Below are 23,865 nucleotides of genomic sequence, written 5' to 3' on the forward strand. Positions count from 1 at the left end.
TCATCAGCATTCCCCATACTGCTCCTGGGAAGAGAACCAGCCAAATCCCAGATACTGAAGTGGAGTCAGTGAAGCCCTAACATCCTTAACTAGAGAAGGAAGCCGTCCCTGGAGGGCCAGGCTCTCTTCTCCTCTAGGGTACTATTGGCCTTGGTGAAATCCATCTTCTGGGCTGTAAAAGTGGTGACACAGCCCCTGTAGCCTGGCCTTGTGATTGCTCAGCCGCTAAGCAACTTAACGTTCTGTAGCTTCCTCATCTGTCGTATCCCACATTTGCAGGAAGGAAGGAACGTCCACCAGCGTTCTACCTCACTAACCGTTTTAAATCATCCTTTTCCACCCACCATCTTTCCCCGGGAGGTAGTCTAGGCTCTGGTCATAAGTGGAACACGTACACTGCTCCTTCTGGTGACCATTTATTTATAAACATTTCTTCGTCCTCCATTGAAGTCTGGAGCCTTACACATTGAACGACAAATGAACGTAGTCTTCTTAGAGGTTATGGATTTAAGTTCTCTAAGCATGGCGTTTCTAAGTCAGTGATATTCCCTAAGAGAAATGGAAGGCTATGCATTTTTCCTAGTACTGCTCATGAATACGCTCATGAACCCCAACACAGTCTCCTGGTTTTAGGTTTGGTTGTGGTTTTTGGTGCTGGGCATCTAACCCAGAGCCTCCTGCATGTGAGGCACACGTATGTGCTTACTCTTATGTGATACTGGGGGAGTGATGTGGGGTTTTGTCTTTGTTTTTTTAGAAATATAAGATATTGCTGTAGTTTTCAATTTTAGATTGGGCAATCTAATCTGTTCTCTTTTCTGTCCCCTCATGTAGAAGTTATATGAGCGTTTCCTCTGAAGAACCAAAGCAAACATTTTCTCCGACGAATGGAATTTCAGGCTCCAAAGAGCCCCTCCCTCCAGTTTCCTAGAGTTCTTGACCATCATTTTTAAAAGACGTATTAAAGTCAGCTCAAGACAACAGACTCAGTAGCTTTTCTAACCATTTTCGCCAATAGGAAGAAATGCTCCTTAATGCTCCTTAATCTGATACCCTGAGGTGGCATTTTCCAGAATGTCCCTCCTTAGTAAATAAATCAATATTTTTCTGAACTCTTTCAAAAAACAAAAAGAGCATTTCATTATAAAAAGAAACGGGCATGGTTATCACAGGGATCTTTTTTTTTTTCACTTTTAAACTTCAATACATAAGATTGGCAAAAATAAAATACCTTTTACAACGTACTACTTGACAATGGGTACCTCTTTGCCCTCCGGGTGGAGCGAGTGGAGGGTAGTCAAACAAACCTGTTTGTTTAAATATTACTGCAAAGGCAGTTTGTAGAGGCAGAAGGTGGCCAGGTTACCTGGCCGTCATAAACACAGCTCGTAAACACGGGCATCCTGCAGACCCAGCTGCCACTGTCTTCCTGAGACTCCATTTACAGAACCACAATGACAACTCTGAAAATGTGAAGACATTTTTTTCAGAGCAAGAAAATAATTCGCTGTCCTTTTTGTTTTTGTTTTTCCTACTTTTTTTGGAGAATGGGTTTCTCTGTGTAGCCCTGGCTGTCCTAAAACTGGCTCTGGAGACCAGACTGACCTCGAACCCCACCTGCCTCTGCTTCCTGGGTGCTGAGATCAGAGGCGCGCGACAGCCCCGCCTGGCTCAGCTGTCCTCCTAAGCGATGTATTTATAAGAGCTTTTTTCCAGATAGATGAACTAGAATGGGACAGAGTGCAGACACGCTCCAGCAGATGCACTCCGCCTGCCGCCCTGGGAGCCTGGATGATGATGTGGGGCTCTCTGATGTCTGTATGCTGCTGCCACCCCCAGGGATGGTGGGACTTCTCTCTCTTTGCCTTACGTGATTGCAGATGATGTGGGGGAAATGTTTAATATTCCTTTAGATCAATGAATTTGGCTTCTGCTCGTTTCAGAGCAATGAGAAAAAATGGTGTCGATGTCGGGGGACACGGACCGTCGCAAATGTCCTCAGTGTATAGCGACCCTCCGCTTTTCCTGTGTCCTCCTTCTTCCCTCTTGCTGCTCAGCCCAGCTGTACAAACCTGCACTTTGATTTGCTAATATAAATTCAGTTTTATTTTCCCACTTAAGAGACAACCAATGAGAAATGGAGAAGGGAGTGCCGAGGCCATGGCATCTCCCTCCCACTGTGATATATTGGTTTTATACAAAGAGCGATTGGTTAATCTACAAGATTTAATGTGGAACTATTCATCTATTGGGGTTCTTTTAAATCCAGGCATACAATCTTTACCAACAGTTTGTAAAACATTGTTAAGACATCAATTTGTGGGGTCTCCCCATTTGGTTGTCCATGTACATCTAGATATTGTATTAAAAAAAATCTGTTCAACAAATTTGTTCTATTTATTTAAATCTACCAAACATAAAATACAAATAAAATGTTTGACATAGTTTTGCCTCAGGGTTTCATGTGCTTTGCTTCACTCAGGTAAGCTCATAGACACACACACTGCACAGAGGCCTCCTTCAGCCACGAAGCTAAGCTTTACCCTTCCAGACTACACCTCTGCCACAATGCACTCCCGAGTCCTCAGATTACTTCCCATTTAACCTCAGCGCCATTTCCCAATGGGAATTCTTGTCCATGAAATGTCTGTCTATGTTTATATTCAGGGGCTGGCTGATATGCTCATTAACAACTCAAAACTCTCTTAAGTAATCAGGTTTTCACTGAAGATACCATAAAGTTTTCATTTACAGTTTTAAGAGCCACATTGCCGGGCAGTTGGAGCTCTACAATGGCTGGGTTGTTTCTCCGTTCAGCCCTTGAAGACTACGCTCACTTACCCCCAGGAAGCCTTCAATGTGTGCCCCATTCAGGTGGAGTGGTTGGGGAGCAAACGCAGCCCTCAGCACGGATAGGTCTGAGTGCCTTTTCGTCTAGGCCACTGCGGTGAGTAGGCCAGCCTCTGGCTACTCCAGGAAGGCAAACCTTTGTTTCTCCCGAATTTCTTCACTGCTGGAAACAAACTGAATTTCTCACATGGATGCATAGTGGCAAGCAGATTCTCCAGGAGCCGGACAAAGTCCCCTCTGTGTCTTCCCACCAGCATCTTGACTAGAAGACTGTCAGTGAATTAAGTACCCTGGTTGAAGCAGGCGACAGCATCTTAAACCTGAGTGGAGATTGGAGTCGGGTTGTGAGTTTCTAATTAAATCACTAGCTTACCAGAACTTTTAGATTCTTAGACTTCGTTTCAAGCATTTTTGACTGTTAAGTTTTTCTTGGCAACTGCTTCCCCCTCAAGCTGCATTTACTGAGGAGAAATCTGTATATAAATATTCCTATACTAAACAATGATATTGACACGGATGACAACTTAATATATCACTAAGGAACTCTCATGGCAAGATAAAAGTTAAACTACATGTATTACAAGATTTTTATGGTTGAGGTGCTGTTAGATGGGGTTCCATACTGTAACCCAGGCTCACCTCAAACCCGTCACCCTCACACCTCAGCCTCTTGATCCATACCCACTGCAACTGTTAAATGTATTTCTTTAAATAGTCTGAATGTTTGGCTCAGGCTGGCCTTGAACTCACGGTAATCCAGCCTCAACTTCTGAGCCTGCTATTACAGGCTTTGCCACCACAACTCAAAATATTGCACATTACATTTTATAGTTGCCAATAAGTCCACATGAATGTTCTGCTGCATATACATCCATAGGCCAGAAGGGGGCACCAGATCCCCATATACATGGTTGTGAGTCACCATGTGGTTGCTGGGAATTGAACTCAGGACCTTTGGAAGAGCAGCCGGTGCTTTAACCACTGAGCCATCTCTCCAGCCCACTCAGTTCATATTTTATGGCTTGCTCATGCTTGTGATTGCGCTCTGTGAGACAAGGTTTTGCTAGTCTCTCTGCCATTCTCCTGTCTCTTCACTCCCCCTCCCCCCAACACCCCTGACCTCCCCCTACTTTCCGCACACATACAGTTTCTCTGTGTAGCCCTGGCTGTCCTGAAACTCACTCTGTAGACCAGGCTAACCTTGATCTCAGAGTTTCTTCTGCCTCCTGAGTGCTGGTCTTAAAGTCGTGTGCCACCACCAACCCCCACCCCCACTCCTTTGAACTGATGGAAATGGACGACTGTTAAGCCTTTTCTGTGCTAAACATTAAAGTTGTAAATACAGCCATTACAGCATGCTAGCAAAAGCTTGTGTTTGAAGATTAGCTTTCAGGAAGCACTCCCCCTTCCTCCCTTCTGTTTTCACTATCAAAACTAAAGCGCACTTAGAAATACTGCGGGTTAAGCTGGGGAGATGGCTCAGCCATTAAAGACTAGGATCGTAAGGAAAACAAGGAACTTTCTAGGTTGTCCTCTCCTCACACCAGTTGGCACTCCTTGGTTTGGAGGAGACACCCTGAGAGCTTTGGAGAAAGTGGGAGAGAAGGACATCATGTGACCAGAAGGGATCTTTCATGTTGATTGCAGGTAAATCACCTTGTTAATTATTTCCTTGAAGACTATGGTTTTACATTTAACAGATTTGACCAATCTTAACAGTGAAAAGTCACTTAGCAATTAGTGCCAAGATTAAGAAAGTTAAGGAGAGGGGCTGGGGATTTAGCTCAGTGGTAGAGCGCTTACCTAGGAAGCGCAAGGCCCTGGGTTCGGTCCCCAGCTCCGAAAAAAAAGAAAAAAGAAAAAAAAAAAAAAAGAAAGTTAAGGAGAGGGGTTGGGGATTTAGCTCAGTGGTAGGGTGCTTGCCTAGCAAGCACAAGGCCCTGGGTTCAGTCCCCAGCTCGGGAAAAAAAAAAAAAAGAAAGTTAAGGAGAGGGCTGGAGAGATGGCTCAGAGGTTAAGAGCACGGACTGCTCTTCCAGAGGTCCTGAGTTCAATTCCTAGTAACCACATGGTGGCTCACAACCATCTGTAATGGGATCCGATGCCCTCTTCTGGTATCTCTGAAGACAGCTACAGTGTACTTGTATATGATAAATAAATCTTTAAAAGAAAGAAAGAAAGAGTTAAGGAGAGATTTAAATTGCTGTTTAAATATATACACTAAAAGTAGCAGCCAGGAAATTCCGTTTGAGAGACTGGCTCTCCGACACTCCACAGGACAGCCCGAGATGCTCCTCTCTAAATAGCAAACTAACGTCCACCTCAGGGTTATCATAGTAATTAGAGTTGAGTGATAGTCTTTTTTCTTTTTAATGGATTCTTTGTTTTGTTTTTTTTAAGACACAGTATTGGATCCCATTACAGATGGTTTCAAGCCACCATGTGGTTGCTGGGAATTGAACTCAGGACCTCTGGAAGAGCAGCCAGTGCTCTTAACTGCTGAGCCATCTCTCCAGCCCCAATTGATAAAGTCTTAAGCAAATTAGTCATTGTTCAATAAATGATACAATGTCTTGAGATTGGTGAGAAAGATGGCTTTGGGAAGGCAGAGCAGCAGAAAGCACAGGTGGGCGGGAACAGTACTCTGAGTGGCAAAAGCGTTTAACTGAGATGCTATTATGTGCATAATACCAGGTGGGCTAAGCAGAAAGGAACTGCTGTACTGCCGTGTTTAATCTTCACTCTTCCTTCTGGCTCTCTGAGGAATTAGTTACTTGTTATTTCAGTTTATTTGAGGCATTTCCTGACAGCCTTCCACTCACTTGTCCTGTTGACACCAGGGATGCTGAATGCTTTTCCACAAGTCTCTGTAAGCCTTGGCCTCAGGAGGCCAAGAAGCAAGTGGATTGATTCTAGGAACTGAGTGAGGGGAAGGGCAGAGTAGGTCACGTTCTGGCTTTGTTTAGCAATGCCCCCCCCCCCCATGAGGGCCTTGACAGATGCCAGAAAAGAGGGACTAGGAAGATAAGAGCTGGGTCCAGGGCGTTCATTCACTCTGCCCACAGTTGTGGAGTTCATTGACGGACAATTAGCAAAACTAAAAGCTAACCTGGGACTCCACAGGACACATTCCTCAGCTGCTTTTCTGGAACATTTCATTTAGTGTAGTGTGACGTTTGACTTGAAGTTGTATGTCTGAGCAATCATCCTAAGTGAGTCTTAAAATCTAGCCTCTCTCGGGGGGTGTGTGTGTGTGTGTGTCCATGAGGTCTGTGTGTCTTGGTCTGTGTGTGTGGTGTGTGACTGTGAGTGACGTGTGTATATGTAGTATATATGTGTGGTATGTGTATGTCTCTGTCTATTGTATTGAGTGGTGTGCGAATATGTGTATGTGGTGTGTGAATATGTGTGGGTGTATCTCTGTGTGTGTGTGTGTGTGTGTGTGTGTGTGTGTGTTGTATGTATACTGTGTATGTGTGTTTAAGAGATGTCCTGACCAGGGCTGATGTGTTGAAGTGCCATAAAGATCCTTACCTGGTACTTTGACCCAAATGTCAGCTGGGTTTGATCCTTCTGAAGAAGGAAACTAGGAAGTGCTTACTTCCTTCTTTATTTTATTTAAAGATTTATTTATTATTTATACGAGTACACTGTCGCTCTCTTCAGACACACCAGAAGAGGGCATCGGATCCCATTACAGATGGTTGTGAGCCACCATGGAGTTGCTGGGATTTGAACTCAGGACCTCTGGAAGAGCAGTCTGTGCTCTTAACCACTGAGCCACCTCTCCAGCCCTCTACTTCTGTCTTTATTTTTTTTTTTTCAGAGCTGGGGACCGAACCCAGGGCCTTGCGCGTGCTAGGCAAGCGCTATATCACTAAGCTAAATCCCCAACCCCTACTTCTGTCTTTAATAGTGACCATATTCACCTGGAGTACCTAAAGTGAGCCCCAGTTATGCCTGTCCCTTGGGATAAACATTAATAGGACCCAGTTACTCTTCAAAGGACCTCTGGACACAGATTAGATCTTCAAGCCTCCAGATCCCCAGCCTGGTTCCCACAGCTCTGATCCGTCCATATCTCTTGTCAGCAGATCTCTGTCCAGACCATGATACACTTTGTCCCCAAGACTTAAAAGAACCACCAGACCGTGAGAGCCATTTGTGGCCTCACTAAGCATCAGTGGGGACTACTGCAGGCTGAACTCTCTGGGCATTCTTCCCTAAAATCACAGAGATAAAGCTCTTCAGTTCTTCCCCTTGTCGAAGGCGGGCTGAGTGCTGGCTGAGGGCCCCTCTCCCTACCCCCATCTCTGACAAAGCAATTCCCCACTGTCCTGGCTCCCGGTGCTCCCCGGTTCCCTCTGGATAATGACTTCATTACTCACTCTCCAGGTAGAAGTGACAGGGTTGCTATAACAAAGCAAACAGGCTGAGCAGGCAGTGTACTCTAAGCTGGGACTCCAGGCTGAGATCTGCTTGTCTGACCGGCTTGGAAAAAAAAAAAATAGGAAAGGCTTGGCAACCTGACAAGACAATAAGGCCGTGGAAACGGGAGCTTGCATTACCCCGCTTAAAGCCAAAAAATCCAGAAGGCATCTAATTCTAGACTTAACACTAAACTCTGCTAAAATCTGTGTTTCTTTTTTTCCTCTTTGGGACAGGGGTTGGGGCAGTAGTTGAGAAAGGTTCTGGGGCAGGGTTTGTCTGTGTAGCCATTATGTCCTGCCTCTGCCTCTCTGCCTCTCTGCCTCTCTGCCTCTGCCTCTGCCTCTGCCTCTCTGCCTCTGCCTCTGCCTCCAGAGTTTAAAGGTACCAGCCCTTTCTTGTGATTCACATTTCCAGGTTATTTTCTGTCAATCAAAACATGAAAGGTTACGTTTAAGCAGAGTCAGCAGCAATATGCCACAACAATGGCCACCTCTATTAAGAGCATACTCTGGGCAAGCCTCAGGGGCCTTGAGGGAATCCTCCCAAAGCCTGGTATTATTCAGAGAAGAAACTGAGGACTTCAGATGAGGTCACATGACCTCACATGACCTCCCCATGAAGTCAGCGCTGGAGCTGGCTCTGGAATCCGTGTTCCTTTTACCAGACACAGCCAAGGGGCCATGCCTCAGAGCCAATGTCACTACCATGCAAGCACCCAGAAGAGTCGGATGTCTGTTCCTACCTTAGCCCCGTGATAGCGTAATGAACAAAGCCAGCACAAACATCAACGGTCATGGGCTATAAATATTAACTTGTTTCCCCTTTTTCTTCTCCCTGCTGTTACTATGGAGACATAGCTCCTCAATTTATCTGGAATTCAAACCACCCAGGGGATATGACTGTGCAAGCTTTGAGAGAGGCCCAGCAGACAGAGGCAGATGCTCCAAAAGCCTCAGGCCCTATCCAGTGTTTTCTCTCTCTCTCTCTCTCTCTCTCTCTCTCTCTCTCTCTCTCTCCCCCTCCCCCTCCCCCTCCCCCTCCCCCCCCTCCTCCTCCTCCTCCTCCTCCTCCCCCCCCCTTCTCCACTGCTCCTTAGAAGCTGAGTGCTATGGACCTCGCCGGGAGACGCAGATTTCCCACCATATCCATCTGCAAGATTTCTCCATCTGCAAGCGTTCTGTATTGGAGAGGAGGAAACCTCTGCGGTGGTGAAGCGTTTCTGCCTCTCGCAGCGGCGGCCACTACCTCGCCTACAGCAATTCCCTGAGGACTGAGAACCATCTACAGACCCGCAGACGGAACCCACACCCACTGGGACTAATTAGACACCACCCGCTTCTAACTCATAACAATCCACCTGCATCAACTTCCTTTCTTTTTTTTTTTTTTTCTTTTTTTCTTTTTTCCGGAGCTGGGGACCAAACCCAGGGCCTTGCGCTTGCTAGGCAAGCACTCTACCACTGAGCTAAATCCCCAACCCCCTGCATCAACTTCCTAGGTGTTGAGATTATAAAGAAATAAGCCACTACACCTGAATAATTTACATTTTTATGCTGATACTTTCCTGAGATATAGCTCTGTCTCTTATAAACCGCAGAAGTTCTTAAAGTCAGAAATCACCCTTAGAGCAAGCGTGGTGCTCTATCGCGCCCCCGAGTGGCGTCTCCCGGTACGCCTAGTCCGGCCCCATGTCCTTCCCTGTTTCTCATGATACCGGTGAAAAACAAATTAGTAAAACAACAACAAAAGCAAACAGAGCATGAGTTCATGATGGGGCCACCATGACAGCCAGTGCGCACTGACAGATGCCGAACCTGAAGACAGCCCGAGTTCAGTCCCTGAGATCTACCCAGTAGAAGGAATGCGTCAACTCCCTCAAGTTAGCCTCCGGTCTCCACATTGGCTCCGCATTACTTGCACAGGTACACACACTGAATAATGTAATTTTGAGCTCCAATGTCCATCCAAGTACTGATTGATATATATATGGAAATATATATGTATGAAAAATCTTTTCACAGAAAATGTAATGACAAATAGTACCAGAAGTAAAGCTTATTAACAGTAATAAACTCAATTGTCATGAAATCACGACAAAACTTTATGTAAAAGTCATTAATATCACTTTTCCCCCCTGACTCTGTAAGTATATTCCCCCCCTCCAGTTTTGCTTCATTTGTTTTGTTTTTTGAGATAGGTACCAACTACCCCACATTCCAGGATTACCTTTTCTTAGCTTTGCCAAAAGGAAAAATTACAATAAAATTGGAAAGAGAGCAGACCTCAAAGTTTCAGACTCATTTCATACATATAAATATCTTACCAAATAGGGAAATTAAATGTGATATAAATACACTGTGTCAGGGGTTCTACCTGACATAAACCCACCCATGAACCCTTCATTTATCTTCCTCATTTCTCACTGAACTTTCACCATTTTACAAGAGAGGTTTTAGGAGAGTCACTTACCATTTTAAAGTGAAACTACAGCTCAGAAATACGTTAGAACCCTGAAGTGTCACAACAGATCGCCGCCAGAGCCAGTTTTAGAATCCACGTGTGGTAGATATGCTGGACTAGCAGTTTCCTTAGTCGGGGTCCTACAGTCCTGCTCAGGTGTACTGGCTGGTTCTGTGTCAGCTTGACACAGCTAGAGTCAACAGAGATAAGAAAGCCTCAATTGAGAAAATGACTCCGTAAGATCCAGCTGTAAGGCGTTTTCTTAACTGGTGATCAATGGGGAAGGGTCCGTCTGTTGCAGTTCTGAAGGGAAAGGTTTCCCCTACAAAGTGTCACAGCTCTTCCAACAGGAAGAGGTTTCCCAAGCAAAAGGCATCATTGCTCTCCTCGGAGAGGTATCCTGGCAGTAGGGAGTCAAGGAATACCACAGTCACACCGCACAACAAACTTCACGCAGGAGAGTTATTGGGAGGGAGAAAAACCAGAAGGATATGGCTGCCAGTACTGGGGAGAGAAGCAACCAAGAACTGAGGAGAACACAAGTTTTATACAGGGTTTCTTAGTGGGGGGTAGGGCTTTCCAGGCTGGATATTTCCAGGGTAAGGATTGGTGGGATTTCAATTCCTGATCTTGGATGAGCTCAGGGATTGGTGGGGTTTTTTTGTACTCAGGGATTGGTGGGTTTCTGTTTCTTGGCCCTGGTCTTGGGGTCAAGTCAGGATCAGGGTGTTTTTTTTTTTTTTTTTTTTTTTCTTTTGGCCCCTTTACCCTACGCCATCCCTAGGCTGGTGGTTCTGGGTTCTACAGAAAGCAGGCTGAGCAGGCCATGAGGAATCAAGCCGGTAAGCAGCACCCCTCCACAGCCTCTGCATCATCTTCTGCCTCCTCCAGGACTCTGCCTTGCAGAGTTCCTGTCCTGACTTCCTTTGACGATGAGCAGTGCTGTGGAAATATAAGCCAAATAAACCCTTTCTTCTCCAAGTTTCTTCGGGCATGGTGTTTTGTGACAGTAACCAAAACCCTAACTAGGACATTAGGAGTCAAAAACAGAAAGCACATGGTGAATCCAGACCGAAAGTGTTTCTTCTACACTCCAGAGCTAGGAGCCAAAGCAAACTGAGCACCCTTCTCTTAAAGATCGAGAACTCTCCTTATTTCGGAAAGTTCCACTGAGCTGGCTGGAAGCAGTGAAAAGTACTGGCTGCGACTTCCAGATACCTCCTCTGTCTCTCCCTCTGAGGCCTAATTCTACTCAAGAACACAGGATGTGGGATGGAAGGTAGCATGGTCAGGAGAGAAGCCCTTTGTAACCTTCGTTTTAACACCAGGGATTTTCTGAACACAGGGAATTATCCTTGTGAAAGCTGTATGTTCTCTTCATGACTTTTTTTACACTGGGCTTTGCCCTCTAGAAAATACATTACAGAGAGCAGGCGAGAAAGGGGAGAATATTGACATGTTATGTTCTGCAAGCTTTTATCTGAGATATGACCAAGCCAGCTCAGTCAGTCAACAGGTTCTCCAGGGCAGGAGTGAAGATTAAAAAGGAAAAAAAAAAAGACTATTAGACAACATTTAACACGACTCCAGCCAGTTCTGAGGCTGAAGCAGGTGCTTTATTTTCCAATCTGCTTTTATACCACTTTAATTACATGCACAATGATAAGATCAGTTCTGAGTTGAGGAACAAGCAAGGTGAAAAACAAAATCCTGTAAACACCTTTCTGGGAGTTGGTCAGGAGGACCAGGACAAGCTCTGAGCTTTAACTCAAATGTAAATGTTCTTAATCAAGGCCCATTTCCTGAGCCCAAGCCCAAAGCTAGATTCCTGCCCTGGGCTTCTTTCTTTTGTCCTGATAAGGTCAGATTCCTGTCAAGTGTCTAGAAACAAGTGGCCCCAAAAGGCTCTCTATATCTCCCCACTTTTTATATCATAAACAAGACTGAGCCTGTCTTAGGTCGTTCTTACAAGAATGCCTTCCTTACCCATCATGGAATAAGTATTATCAAAAGCAATGCTATTCTGCTTAGGTTGGTAAGGCTCCAGGTAGAATTTTACCCATCCTTGGCTTGTTAAATTAATAATTCTATATGGGAATCCATTTTTAGGTTGAAGCCATGCATTTTGGTGGCCAACATGTTGCTGTTGTTAATGGCAGACTCTATCACAATGAGCAGGAATAAAAGTATTCCCAGGACAAGAAGGGCTAGCATGACCAGGCTATATATGACATTCTTGAAGTTTGACCAAAATGGAAATATTGACCACAGGCCATGAATAACTTTACCAGCAATATCAGCAGCAAAGCTCAGCAGGGCATCATTCTTTAAATTCATAATCTCAGTATGTAAAGTTAAAACATCCAGAGAGGTGTTAGAATTATGTCAAATACCCTGCAAGCGTCTTTGAATCTTTTTCCAATTATAGTGACTGTCATTGTAAAGTTTAGAAGTAACACAAATGCATTGGTATTTAGCATGACACTCAAGATGGCTTCCTACTCTTAAACTCTGAGCCTCCTCTCCAATAGTTTGAATAGTGTCATAAAGAGCATCAATTGATTGTTCCAAACACCTGTCTAAATCCTCTTGAATACTCAAAACATTAGTAACATTTTTTTTGCTAAATGATTAACAAAACTAACTGTCTTAACTTCTTGTGTCAAAGCAATAGTGCTATTAATTAAATAGTTATACCATTACACCAGCAATAATCAAGCCCACTATCCTATTGCTTCTGCTTGAAGCCCGACTCAATTCTTCCAATATTTGCAAGCCTTTATCAGAATACCAGGGTCCTGTAATACTCACAAGCAATAAGACAAAAGCTAGTACATGCCAGATTCCAATATAGTAACAAAATTAGGATGTCTACAACCAATACAACTTACATTAAACACTGTAGAAGAAACCAAAGTAATTTTAACATGACCAATTAGTAAAAGATTGGGAGTTTTAACACATGTACTAACATTTGCTCAAAATCCAGATCCTGTATCAATTTTATCCACTGCAAATGTAACTTCATACAAGGCAATTGTGAATTTTTAAATGTCTCTGAAAATGGCCAGAACCAATCTTCATTTGGAAACTGTTATTTCCGATATTATATTGATTTACAGACCAGTTCACGATTGAGTCAGAATAACTGGTCACATTAAAGGAAAGAGAAGAGTCTTAATTTGATTTTTTGACAATTTTTGAGTTTTGCAGTTTCCATGTTCTCTGTCCCACAAGTTCTAAATGTTTGAAGCAAGGCAGCTTGTCCAATCTGGGATATAGGCAAACAATCAGGAACGTATGTCCAATATAGCTTCCCAGTCACCACTGTCAGGGCACTCGCAGCTCACAGGTCAGCATCATCCTTTGTCCCAGCATCAGCCTGTCTCACCAGCCACTCTGGCAGCTAGCACACTCCTGCAGCATCCTGAGGAAAAAACACAAACACACCCTCTTCCCCTATTAAATACCTGATTAGGATCAAGCCATGTGCCAGTAAGTGTATCCTTCCATTTCACCTGGGCATAAGTATGCCTAGTTGTAGGGTGCCATAGACACACAGAGTTCCTTGGCATTCGAATTTTAAAATTTAAAATAAAAAGAGCATTATTTAAATAATTGTGTGGTATACAGGGATATAACTTTTAATTATTGTTTTAAAGTTTCACAATACCTGTTTCACAATACCTTGTCCTAGAGAATTATAAGGAACCTCAAAAATATGGGTAATATTAAATTTCGACAAAAGGTCTCAAATGTTTGGCTGAGATAGACAGTTCTATTATCCGCTTTAATCCGATTTGGAACACTAAGCATAGGAAAAAAAACACAGTACGTAATGACTAACTACATTTTTAGTCGCTTCCCTTGTTAAAGCAGTTGCAACCAGAAGGCCTGAAAAGGTATCAATAGTCGCAAATAAATATTTTAATTTTCCAAAACCAGAAATGAGTAGCATCCATTTGCCATAACTTTCGAGGTCTAAGTGCTTGAGGATTACCACCATTATGCAGTACAGGTAGAAACTGAGGACACTGAAGACAAGTCTTTACAATTTGACTTGCACATTCTCTAGAAATACCGAGTTGTCCCAAGCTATTACTATTTTTGATGATGTAAAGAATGAGAATGTTTGGCTAATTTTTCCTATATAAGGCCTATAATCTGTCTGGTATACAAATCTGCTGTGGCATTGCCCTCACTATGGAGTCCAGGCAATTCAATGTGAGCTCTTAAATGTCCTATAAGTATGGAACAGTATGTTCTCTTTTTTTTTTTTTTTTCTTTTCTTTTCTTTTCTTTTTTTCGGAGCTGGGGACTGAACCCAGGGCCTTGCGCTTGCTAGGCAAGCACTCTACCACTGAGCTAAATCCCCAACCCCATATGTTCTCTTAAATTCAGTTGTATTAGATAGAGGCCTTATATCCAAAATATACAAAGAACTCAAGAAGTTAGACTGCAAGGAGACAAATAACCCTATTAAAAATGGGGTTCAGGGGTTGGGGATTTAGCTCAGCGGTAGAGCGCTTGCCTAGCAAGCGCAAGGCCCTGGGTTCGGTCCCCAGCTCCGAAAAAAAGAAAAAAAAATGGGGTTCAGAGCTAAACAAAGAATTCACAGCTGAGGAATGCCGAATGACTGAGAAACACCTAAAGAAATGTTCAACATCTTTAGTCATAAGGGAAATGCAAATCAAAACAACCCTGAGATTTTACCTCACACCAGTGAGAACGGCTAAGATCAAAAACTCAGGTGACAGCAAATGCTGGCGAGGATGCGGAGAAAAAGGAACACTCCTCCATTGTTGGTGGGATTGCAGACTGGTACAACCATTCTGGAAATCAGTCTGGAGGTTCCTCAGAAAATTGGACATTGAACTGCCTGAGGATCCAGCTATACCTCTCTTGGGCATATACCCAAAAGATGCCCCAACATATAAAAAAAGACACGTGCTCCACTATGTTCATAGCAGCCTTATTTATAATAGCCAGAAGCTGGAAAGAACCCAGATGCCCTTCAACAGAGGAATGGATACAGAAAATGTGGTACATCTACACAATGGAATATTACTCAGCTATCAAAAACAATGACTTTATGAAATTCGTAGGCAAATGGTTGGAACTGGAAAATATCATCCTGAGTGAGGTAACCCAATCACAGAAAAACACACATGGTATGCACTCATTGATAAGTGGCTATTAGCCCAAATGCTTGGATTACCCTAGATGCCTAGAACAAATGAAACTCAAGACGGATGATCAAAATGTGAATGCTTCACTCCTTCTTTAAAAGGGGAACAAGAATACCCTTGGCAGGGAATAGAGAGGCAAAGATTAAAACAGACACAGAAGGAACACCCATTCAGAGCCTGCCCCACATGTGGCCCATACATATACAGCCATCCAATTAGACAAGATGGATGAAGCAAAGAAGTGCAGGTCGACAGGAACCGGATGTAGATCGCTCCTGAGAGACACAGCAAGAATACAGCAAATACAGAGGCGAATGCCAGCAGCAAACCACTGAACTGAGAATGGGACCCCCGTTGAAGGAATCAGAGAAAAAACTCGAAGAGCTTGAAGGAGCTCGAGACCCCTTATGAACAACAATGCCAAGCAACCAGAGCTTCCAGGGACTAAGCCACTACCTAAAGACTGTACATGGACTGACCCTGGACTCTGACCTCATAGGTAGCAATGAATATCCTAGTAAGAGCACCAGTGGAAGGGGAAGCCCTGGGTCCTGCTAAGACTGAACCCCCAGTGAACATGATTGTTGGGGGGAGGGCGGCAATGGGGGGAGGATGGGGAGGGGAACACCCATAAAGAAGGGGGGGGGATTAGGAGGATGTTTGCCTGGAAACCGGGAAAGGGAATAACACTCTAAATGTAAATAAGAAATATTCAAGTTAATTAAAAAAAATTCAGTTGTATTTGCGTAAAATTGATTGCAAAATTTGAAGAATCGCAGTACCTAAAAAAGAAACAATTTCAATCAATTGCAAACCATAAGCTATACATTGGCTATCAGTATACAAATTGAAAGCTTGATTTTTTTTCAACATTTCAAAAACAGTGGCTACAGCACATAATTCAATAATCTGTGCTGAAGCAGAGGGAAATTCAGAATAAACAGGTGATCCAATTACATATGCTGTCTTCTCATTAGATGAGCCATCTATAAATACAGTAAGCACATTTTCTATGGGATACATGCGTAAATTTACAGGAGATACAAAAGCAGGCTTAGAGGAAAATTATCAATTTTGCCTGAAAAGTTTGTACATGCAATAGGCCAAATATCAGTACTCTGCAATAACCAATTTAATTGCTGTTTGGAATAAGGAATAAGTATTTTGTCAGGTTCTTAAGACATTCTTTCCAAAATACTTTCATGATTTTATCCTACAATTCTGTATTAACACAGTAACAGCTTTACAATAGAGTGTTTAAACTTTACTTGGAGATGAAGCAAAATAAATCCACATTTAATGGACCCTTTTACCAAAGGACTGCTGTGGGTACAAACAACCAACAACTGATCACAGTCTATATAATTAATGTATCTGTTGATGACACAGCTTTCTCTACTTTCTGCAAAGCTTTCCTCCCTCATCAGTTAATTTTCAAGGGGAATTAGGATTTGCATCTCCCTTGAGGATATCAAACAAAGGCTTAAGTCCTCCTGTGGTGAGCTTAAGGGGAGATCTTAGCCAATTAACATACCTTAGAAGCTTTTAAAAATAATTCAAAGTAAACTATCTTTTCTTACTTGAATTTTCTGTGCCACAATTTATTTAGGATATAACTGATGTCTCAAATATTATAAAGGATATTATTGCCTTTGAATCTTTTCTGGAGCAGCAACTACTCCCTAAATTTTAAAAGCTCGTTGTATAAGAGTAAAGGCTTGTGGGGTTGGGGATTTAGCTCAGTGGTAGAGCGCTTGCCTAGGAAGCGCAAGGCCCTGGGTTCGGGCCCCAGCTCCGAAAAAAAGAAAAGAAAAGAAAAGAAATGAAGTGGCTACACACATCTTTAATATTTAGACCAAACACAATTTTTACTTTTTCTAACTGTAATTTTAAGAGAAGCCCCTTGTCACCTGCTGAATCCAATAATCACAGTCAGGGATTTTTCTAAGAGAAACAGCCATCAGCTCCCTTACCATAGAAGGTGAGAAGCTGCTGGCCCCTTTAAGATCAGCTCGTGCAGATGCTCAGCCCCTGGGGGGGCTTCTTCAATTGACTTAGACTCCTAGGTACAGGTTCAGGGCTTCAAAGGCCAATTGAAACTGCTTTCTTTCTTTCTTCTTCTTTTTTTTTTAAAAAAGATTTATTTATTTTATTATATGTAAGTATACTGTAACTGTCTTCAGACACACCAGAAGATGACATCAGATCCCATTACAGATGGTTGTGAGCCACCATGTGGTTGCTGGGGAACTCAGGACCTCTGGAAGTCAGTGCTCTTAACCACTGAGCCATCTCTCCAGCCCATCTTTCTTTCTCTCTTCCTTTCTTCCTTTCTTTCTTTCTTTCTTTCTTTCTTTCTTTCTTTCTTTCTTTCTTTCTTCCTTTCTTTTTGAAATGAATTAAAATTAAATCAAGGGGTGAACAACCAAAATTTAAAGTTTTAACCAACCCAAATCCCGTAGAGAAGACAGCGGACCACCCAGGAGTGCAGACATCCTGAGGCCACAGGACAGACTACCACCTCTGCACACCTCTGCCCACATCCCTGGTTCAAGGGGACTCTGCACAGTGCCTCTGGACACAGGGATATAGGAACAGACAGCTGCGGGTATCCATGGTTCTGGTCAGTGCCCAGGACCGAACTGAACTGACCAATCAGCTCCCTGAACCCAAATCCTGTGGGGGAGAGAGCTGGACCCTCAGAAGTGTGGACACTCCTGAGAAGTCAGACGAGACTACCCTCTGCCCACAGTCCAGACACAAGAGGGAATCGCATAGTGCCAACTGTGCCCCCTGGGTGCAAGGACCTAGGAGCAAATAGGGGCAGGAACCTTTGATTCCTGCCCGTGCCTAGAGCTGGAAGATGGTCTCCAGGAATGCCAACACACCTCAAATCAGAGCACCTGTTCTCAGGAAAGGCTGAAAGAAAACAGGAAAACAGATCTACAGGAGTGCTGACACAGAGGTCTACAACAGGGTCAAGTAACTCTGAGAAACAGCAAGACAAGCAAACACCAGAGACAACCCAATGGCTAGAGGCAAGTGCAGGAACCTAAGCTACAGAAACCAAGACTACTTGGCATCATCAGAGACCAGTTCTCCCACCAAAGCAAATACTGGATATCCAAATGTAAGCGACGGGTCCGGGTGGTACCTGGAAGAGAATGGGGGACAAGAGATGCGAAGAAGGACGCCAAGACAAGAGTCTGATCAAGGCAACAATTTTATTTTTCCCAAGGCTGAATTTATACCACAACATGGGTAACAGAGGGAGGGGGGAAGTAAGAAACATTTACGCAGGCCAAGGACACAGTATTCGTGTGGTCAGGGAATTGGCTGATGTTGACAGGATGTCAGAAAGGTCACAGGTTTGTCATATTTATTAGTCAGCAGGATGTTGGTTTTAGCTTTATCATATCATTCATCCTGACCACCGGATTTGTATTAGTCTTCTGCAACTGGCTGGGGATTTTCCATGAACCCAGTCATAATTAACTCTAACCATAATAATAACATCAACAATGGAGGGCTTCAAGGGCATCGCTCCCAACATCTCCCCCTTCCTTATAGTCAAATGAAAAGGTGGCCAAATGACCTTGCTGTCCTGGAATGAACCCCTCGGGAACTGCGTCTGTCTTAGGTTGGAGTGATATTTGTCACATGGCCAAGAGAATCTTGTGGCCAGGGTCTGTCATGCGATAAGGCAGCAGCAAGTGGCGGCCCTCCTGTCTTAGGCCCTTTATTCGTGAATAAATCACTCTCTTACCCGTCATTGACTGTCCAGCTCAGCACGCAGGGGTGACAATTCATTGATTTTTCAGCAAAGACATCAGGACAGCAGGCAGAAAGGAATGTTGGCCTCATTTGGCTGAAGGACAAAAATGTCTTTGCCTGGGCTGGGAGGAGATGTGTAGGTGAGCTTGGCCATCATCAAAGCATCCTCCATAGCTAGCCTATGATAATATACCTGAATAGGTTTTGCTGCTATATTATCTACCTGTTGTTTAATAAAGCTGGTTAACGATTAAATGTCAAAGGGCCAAAAGATATAACCAAAAGAAGGCCTACTACTAGGGGGTCCAACAGAGAACAATTTTGATATCAGTTCTCAGCTTTTTCTTTTTCTCATTGTCTCTTTTCTTTTTTTTTTTAATAAATTTATAAATTTATTTATTTATTATGTATACATCATACAGCTTTCTGCCTGCGTGTATTCCTGCAGGCCAGAAGAGGGCACCAGACCTGATTATAAGTGGTTGTGAGCCACCATGTGGTTGCTGGGAATTGAACTCAGGACCTCTGGAAGAGCAGACAGCGCTCTTAACCTCTGAGCCATCTCTCCAGCCCTCATTGTCTCTTTTCTAAGACCGTTTGCATGTTCTCTTTAACCATATTCTAAGACATAGGAAGTATCCAAGCACTGCCTTTCTCTCACAAACCAGAATTCACTGTGATTGTTCGAAGTTGGGAAATTAAAGGTAAAAAGCCAATCAGAGGGGTTGAGGATTTAGCTCAGTGGTAGAGCACTTGCCTAGGAAGCGCAAGGCCCTGGGTTCGGTCCCCAGCTCCGAAAAAAAGAACAAAACAAAACAAAAAAGCCAATCAGAAAGAAGTACACTTGTTAGCATATACGGCTTACATAAAAGGGGGGGAGCAGACAATTTTTCTTTTTGATTAGCCTCTGACTCTTAAAGACAGTGTGGTTCAAAATTAAAATAGTTTGATATACTTAAAACACTGCTCCAGGGGTTGGGGATTTAGCTCAGTGGTAGAGCGCTTGCCTAGGAAGCGCAAGGCCCTGGGTTCGGTCCCCAGCTCCGAAAAAAAAAAAAAAAAAAAAAAAAAGAACCAAAACACTGCTCCAAATGTTTACCATGAATTGTAAATGTTTACCGTGAAATATCACAGAAGGGATGGCACCAGGCAGGGAATTGCAATTTTAACTGATATTAAACATCTTAAATAATTTGGAGAAACCTCAGCGTGAATTATAACCATCAGGAAAAAAATAAAGACATACATAGGTATCCCATGCATGTTATGTCAGAAATAAGCAAACCCCAACTCAGTACAGTACAGTATCAATAACTGAAAGTTAAATAATATATTGATACATAGAAGGAAAAGTAACATGTTGATTGACATTGTTGACATTCTCAAAATAAATCAAATAGACAATTCAATTTGGGTTCCTGAGACAGTCATAACTGCATTATCCAAAAATCCAAACCCTACAACAGGTATCGCATTGTGGAAGAATAAATACATAATGCAGCTGTCATGGGGTGGGTGGTAGAGCTTCTAATTTTTCTTTGTGCGATGGCAATGGACTCGAAGCTGTGCAGTTCTTTGAGCCAGCAGCTCCTCTCGGAGGAGTGCAAGCTGTAGATGAAGTCGCGTGTGCCCTGCACCGTGTTCAGTGCCTCCATGGGCTCCTTCTTGGGATGAGTGTCCAGAAGCTGGGAAGTAGGATTGTCCAGGTTCTTTTAACAATTTTATGGTAAATATAATCCCTATATCAGCACCTGATTGAAACCTTCTAAGATCCCAAGTATATCAATGTGTCCAATCCTGGTTTCAACCCATGGAAGTAAATTTAATATTTAGGGGGATACACCATCCCCTTGTTTTAGGATTAGAACCTTCACAATGGGAATCTGGGACATGCATATTATTAGCAGGACGGGAGGTATTATAAGTCAGAACAACGCAGTGTATTAGGTGATAAAATTCTTAAGAGCAGGGGAAAGGGGCCAGGCAGGAAAGCTAGGGGGTGGCCCGTGAGAGCTGCTGGAACAACCAGATCAGGTGACAAGTAGCATCCAGTCACACAGCTAAACAAACAAGGAAGCTTTCTTGGGATGAAAAGGCCATTGCAAAAACAAGTGCAAGCTTTGTGCCTATGAAACAGAAAGGTGAGCAGAGGGGCAGCTGGTCTGTTACGGGCTGTCTCTCTGGACTTAGATTCTCCTTTAAGAGGTACCTCCCTTCAGTGTCAGCTCGGTGGCTCTGCCTCTCAAGAGACCCATCCTCTGAAGGACACTAAGCTTCCAGTAAGAACTAATAACAAAAGGATGGAGAGCTGGTTAGGACCTGGGTGCTAGATGCCAAGTGGCTGATAAAAGAATTGTATGACTGTCCGCTTTAGGGGGGAAGTTTCTTCCAGGCTATCAGACACGCCTGGCAACCTTGAACCAAAAGACCAGGGGAGAAAAGCATCTGAGTATTGAAGGGGGGCTTGCCCAGGGGGGTGTTATCCGTTTGAAGCCTCGGGTATTAGAGAGTAAGCTATAGTCAGAGATAACTGGCTTTAAGGACTCTTTCTGCTGCCATTCCTGAGGCAGGGGTCACAATCGAGTTGGGCTTTTTGCCTCTTACATCCAATAAAGATATTGCTAACACTGGAATACTGACCTTTAATAGAACTACAGCCCCTGAATTCCAGAACTTCAGTAGCAGTCCTTCACCAACCCATCTCACTGCCTTAGAGGGCCATGGAAAAGAAAACATTGATCCTGACCTTGGCTACAGCCTCCAGTTGGAGTAGGCTGAAGAGCCGGTGCCAAGACTTTCTCCTCTTATCATCCTAGAGTAAAGCCTGTTTTGTCTGGCAAAACAAAGTTCCTCACAGTCTGCTGCAGACTCTTTCTGAAACTACTTTAGGGGCTCTCCTGCCCCCAACCTGGGGCATTTTGACCACAGGGGCAGGAACTGACTGCTGTGGGGATAGGATCAGAGGCACTCTCCATGTCAGTGATGACTAATGGGGAAGGTGGCTTAATGTTGGAGACCGACTCCTCTCTTGGAATAGGGCCAGCAGATAAGGCAGGCTCCCTTAAAGAACTTCTCTTAATGAATGCTCTCCTTCTGTGAGCAAGTGTTGAAGGTCTGGCCACTGAAGGCAGCGATTGGAATTTTTTCAGGGCCAAAAGTCTTATAATCACTAACTCTCCACTATCTTTTCGCTGTTAAAGCGTCAGCCCCAGCCGGGCTCATCACCTTGAAACTCCTCTTACGCCTGGCCTGAGCTGCCTGTGAACAGCCTGCAGCTTGCTTGCTAGCAGGCCCACTCGCCTGCCACCCTTAGCCCCACACTTCCTCTCTCTGTGCTGTCCCTTCCTTAGAAGCTGTGATGTCTAAGCAACAGGGAGATCCTTTCTTTAGGATCCAAGGCAAAGCTTTCAGATTCTAGTTAATGCCTGCCTCAGACATGATCACTCGCTAACCTGGAGTCCTTCATATACATGTTTGATTAACTGCTAACAGCAGCTAGACTGGACAACGGGAGCAAAGGGAGGGCCATCATTCCTTGGGGAGGAGACTCAAGAGAGAAAGACAAAACTCCCTGGCAGAAAACAATTTCTCTCAAGCAAATCATTCCCAAGTTAAGCACCAAGAGGACCAAGTAAAACTCTTTGACAAACAAAACGAACAGTTCCATGATTTCAAACACAGTCATCAGTCCATGATTTCAAACACAGTCGTCAGTCCAACTCCAAAAATGAAACAAAAGCCAAAAAGACACTGGGAAATACCACAGAAAACAAACCAGACAAACCAAACCAAGACAAGGCGTCCTATAAGCGATTTCCACAGATGCCTGATACCTTCAGTACCTGGCCCAAACTGCAGCTTAACCTTAGCTGCTTCCGGGATGAGGAGGACTATCTGATCCCACCTCCCAACGAGATACCAGAGTGTCCTCTAGATTACTTTCTCCTCTAGAGCATCCTTTAGGGCCTGTGACAACTAGCACATCTGCCTGTCATAGCTGTAAGCCCTCTCACGGGACCCACAGTGACCACCGAAGGGACTCTAACCCCTCTCCGGGGACAGGGGACTGGAACGCTTCAGACAGCAGACGTGGACAACACAAGACAACATGAAACAAAGACGAGACATGACACAGAGACAAAACAGAAAGTAACACAGAGCGCAAAACACAGATTTGCTCGAGCTTACCTCCGATCTCCTCGCCAATTGTGGTCTGGGGGGAGTGCAGTTCCTGGCAGGTGCACCAAAATGTTGTAAGACCCCATAGTGGCCTTATCTCAGGAGCGCCACCCACAGAGCACAGATCGACAAAGTGACCGCTGCAATAGCATGCGGGTATAAGGTTTTTAATCCACGTACGTGGGCTTGCCCATCCATGCAGGGAGAGACAACCTCGAACCCAAAAAGCACACAACTTTTATTCATTACAGAGGGCAGACTTCAGCAACAAGGTTAGCCGATCCATTAAACAGTCACTAACTCTGCACTCTCTTTTGTGTCAATTGTTCCCTCCTGGGGGAACTATGGACAAATATTTACTACAAAATGTAAGAATTTATTTAAATCTTTTTCCTTTTCTTTCCTCCTCCTCCTCCTCCTCTTCTTCTCTTCTTCTTCTTCTTCTTCTTCTTCTTCTTCTTCTTCTTCTTCTTCTTCTTCTTCTCCTCCTCCTCCTCCTCCTCCTCCTCCTCCTCCTCCTCCTCCTCCTTCTTCTTCTTCTTCTTCTTCTTCTTCTTCTTCTCCTCCTCCTCCTCCTCCTCCTCCTCCTCCTCCTCCTCCTCCTCCTCTTCTTCTTCTTCTTCCTCTTCTTCTTCTTCTTCTAACCCTATTCTTCGCATCTTGAGTGACTCCCTGAGTCCTGTCTCAAAAGCTGACTGTAGAATGCTTGTTCCATCACTCACCACCGAGATCTGCATCGTCTGGGGAGAAACACACACCAAGCCTCTGAACCAAGGTCAGGCATTCCATGGTTGCCAGAAGCGGGGGAGCAAAGGCTCCGACAAACAAGGAAGACAGGCCTGCCTATTCACAGGACGACGTTCTCCTCCAGGAGACCTCCAAACAGCCGCACGCTGGGCGCCATTTGTCGGGGTGGGGGGACCTGGAAGAGAATGGGGGACAAGAGACTCGAAGAAGGATGCCAAGACAAGAGTCTGATCAA

General features: G+C 44.1%; 2 protein-coding genes and 1 long non-coding RNA gene across 14 annotated transcripts in view; 2 read left to right on the forward strand and 1 right to left on the reverse strand.

Annotated features, from left to right (window-relative positions):
• Map7 (microtubule-associated protein 7) overlaps window positions 1-2,452 on the forward strand; it is a 128,261-nt gene extending 125,809 nt beyond the window's left edge. For 9 of the 11 annotated variants that reach the window (XM_087655330.1, XM_087655347.1, XM_087655324.1 and 6 more), the window contains one exon: window positions 835-2,444. In XM_087655330.1, coding sequence (XP_087511456.1) covers window positions 835-845 — 11 coding nt within the window. In that variant the 3' untranslated portion in view covers window positions 846-2,444. 11 annotated transcript variants of the gene reach the window in all.
• On the reverse strand, window positions 2,089-23,865 carry LOC120098801 (uncharacterized). 2 transcript variants are annotated; one of them, XR_015649073.1, is made up of 3 exons: window positions 22,893-23,079; window positions 9,751-9,931; window positions 2,089-3,170 (listed from the first exon to the last, which is right to left on the reverse strand). XR_015649073.1 is itself a non-coding variant. In XM_087604763.1 (2 exons), the coding sequence occupies exon 1, from the start codon at window positions 23,618-23,620 to the stop codon at window positions 23,264-23,266; it is 357 nt and encodes a 118-aa protein (XP_087460889.1). In that variant the 5' UTR covers window positions 23,621-23,865; the 3' UTR covers window positions 19,603-20,389; window positions 22,893-23,263. The 2 variants fall into 2 exon arrangements, 1 of the variants encoding a protein (XP_087460889.1); XM_087604763.1 differs by lacking the exons at window positions 2,089-3,170; window positions 9,751-9,931 and adding an exon at window positions 19,603-20,389 and having other exon boundaries at window positions 22,893-23,865.
• Window positions 4,201-9,369, forward strand: LOC148006857 (uncharacterized). The gene is made up of 2 exons (XR_015649085.1): window positions 4,201-4,497; window positions 8,378-9,369. It is a non-coding gene; the product is annotated as an uncharacterized LOC148006857 (long non-coding RNA).

Source organism: Rattus norvegicus, chromosome 1 (assembly GCF_021556685.1).
Source record: "Rattus norvegicus strain SHRSP/BbbUtx chromosome 1, alternate assembly SHRSP_T2T, whole genome shotgun sequence".
NCBI classification, from domain to species: domain Eukaryota; kingdom Metazoa; phylum Chordata; class Mammalia; order Rodentia; family Muridae; genus Rattus; species Rattus norvegicus.

Excerpts from the sequence above, each read along its gene's own strand:
- LOC120098801 (XM_087604763.1), bottom strand. The coding sequence starts at position 23,620 with ATGCAGATCTCGGTGGTGAGTGATGGAACAAGCATTCTACAGTCAGCT.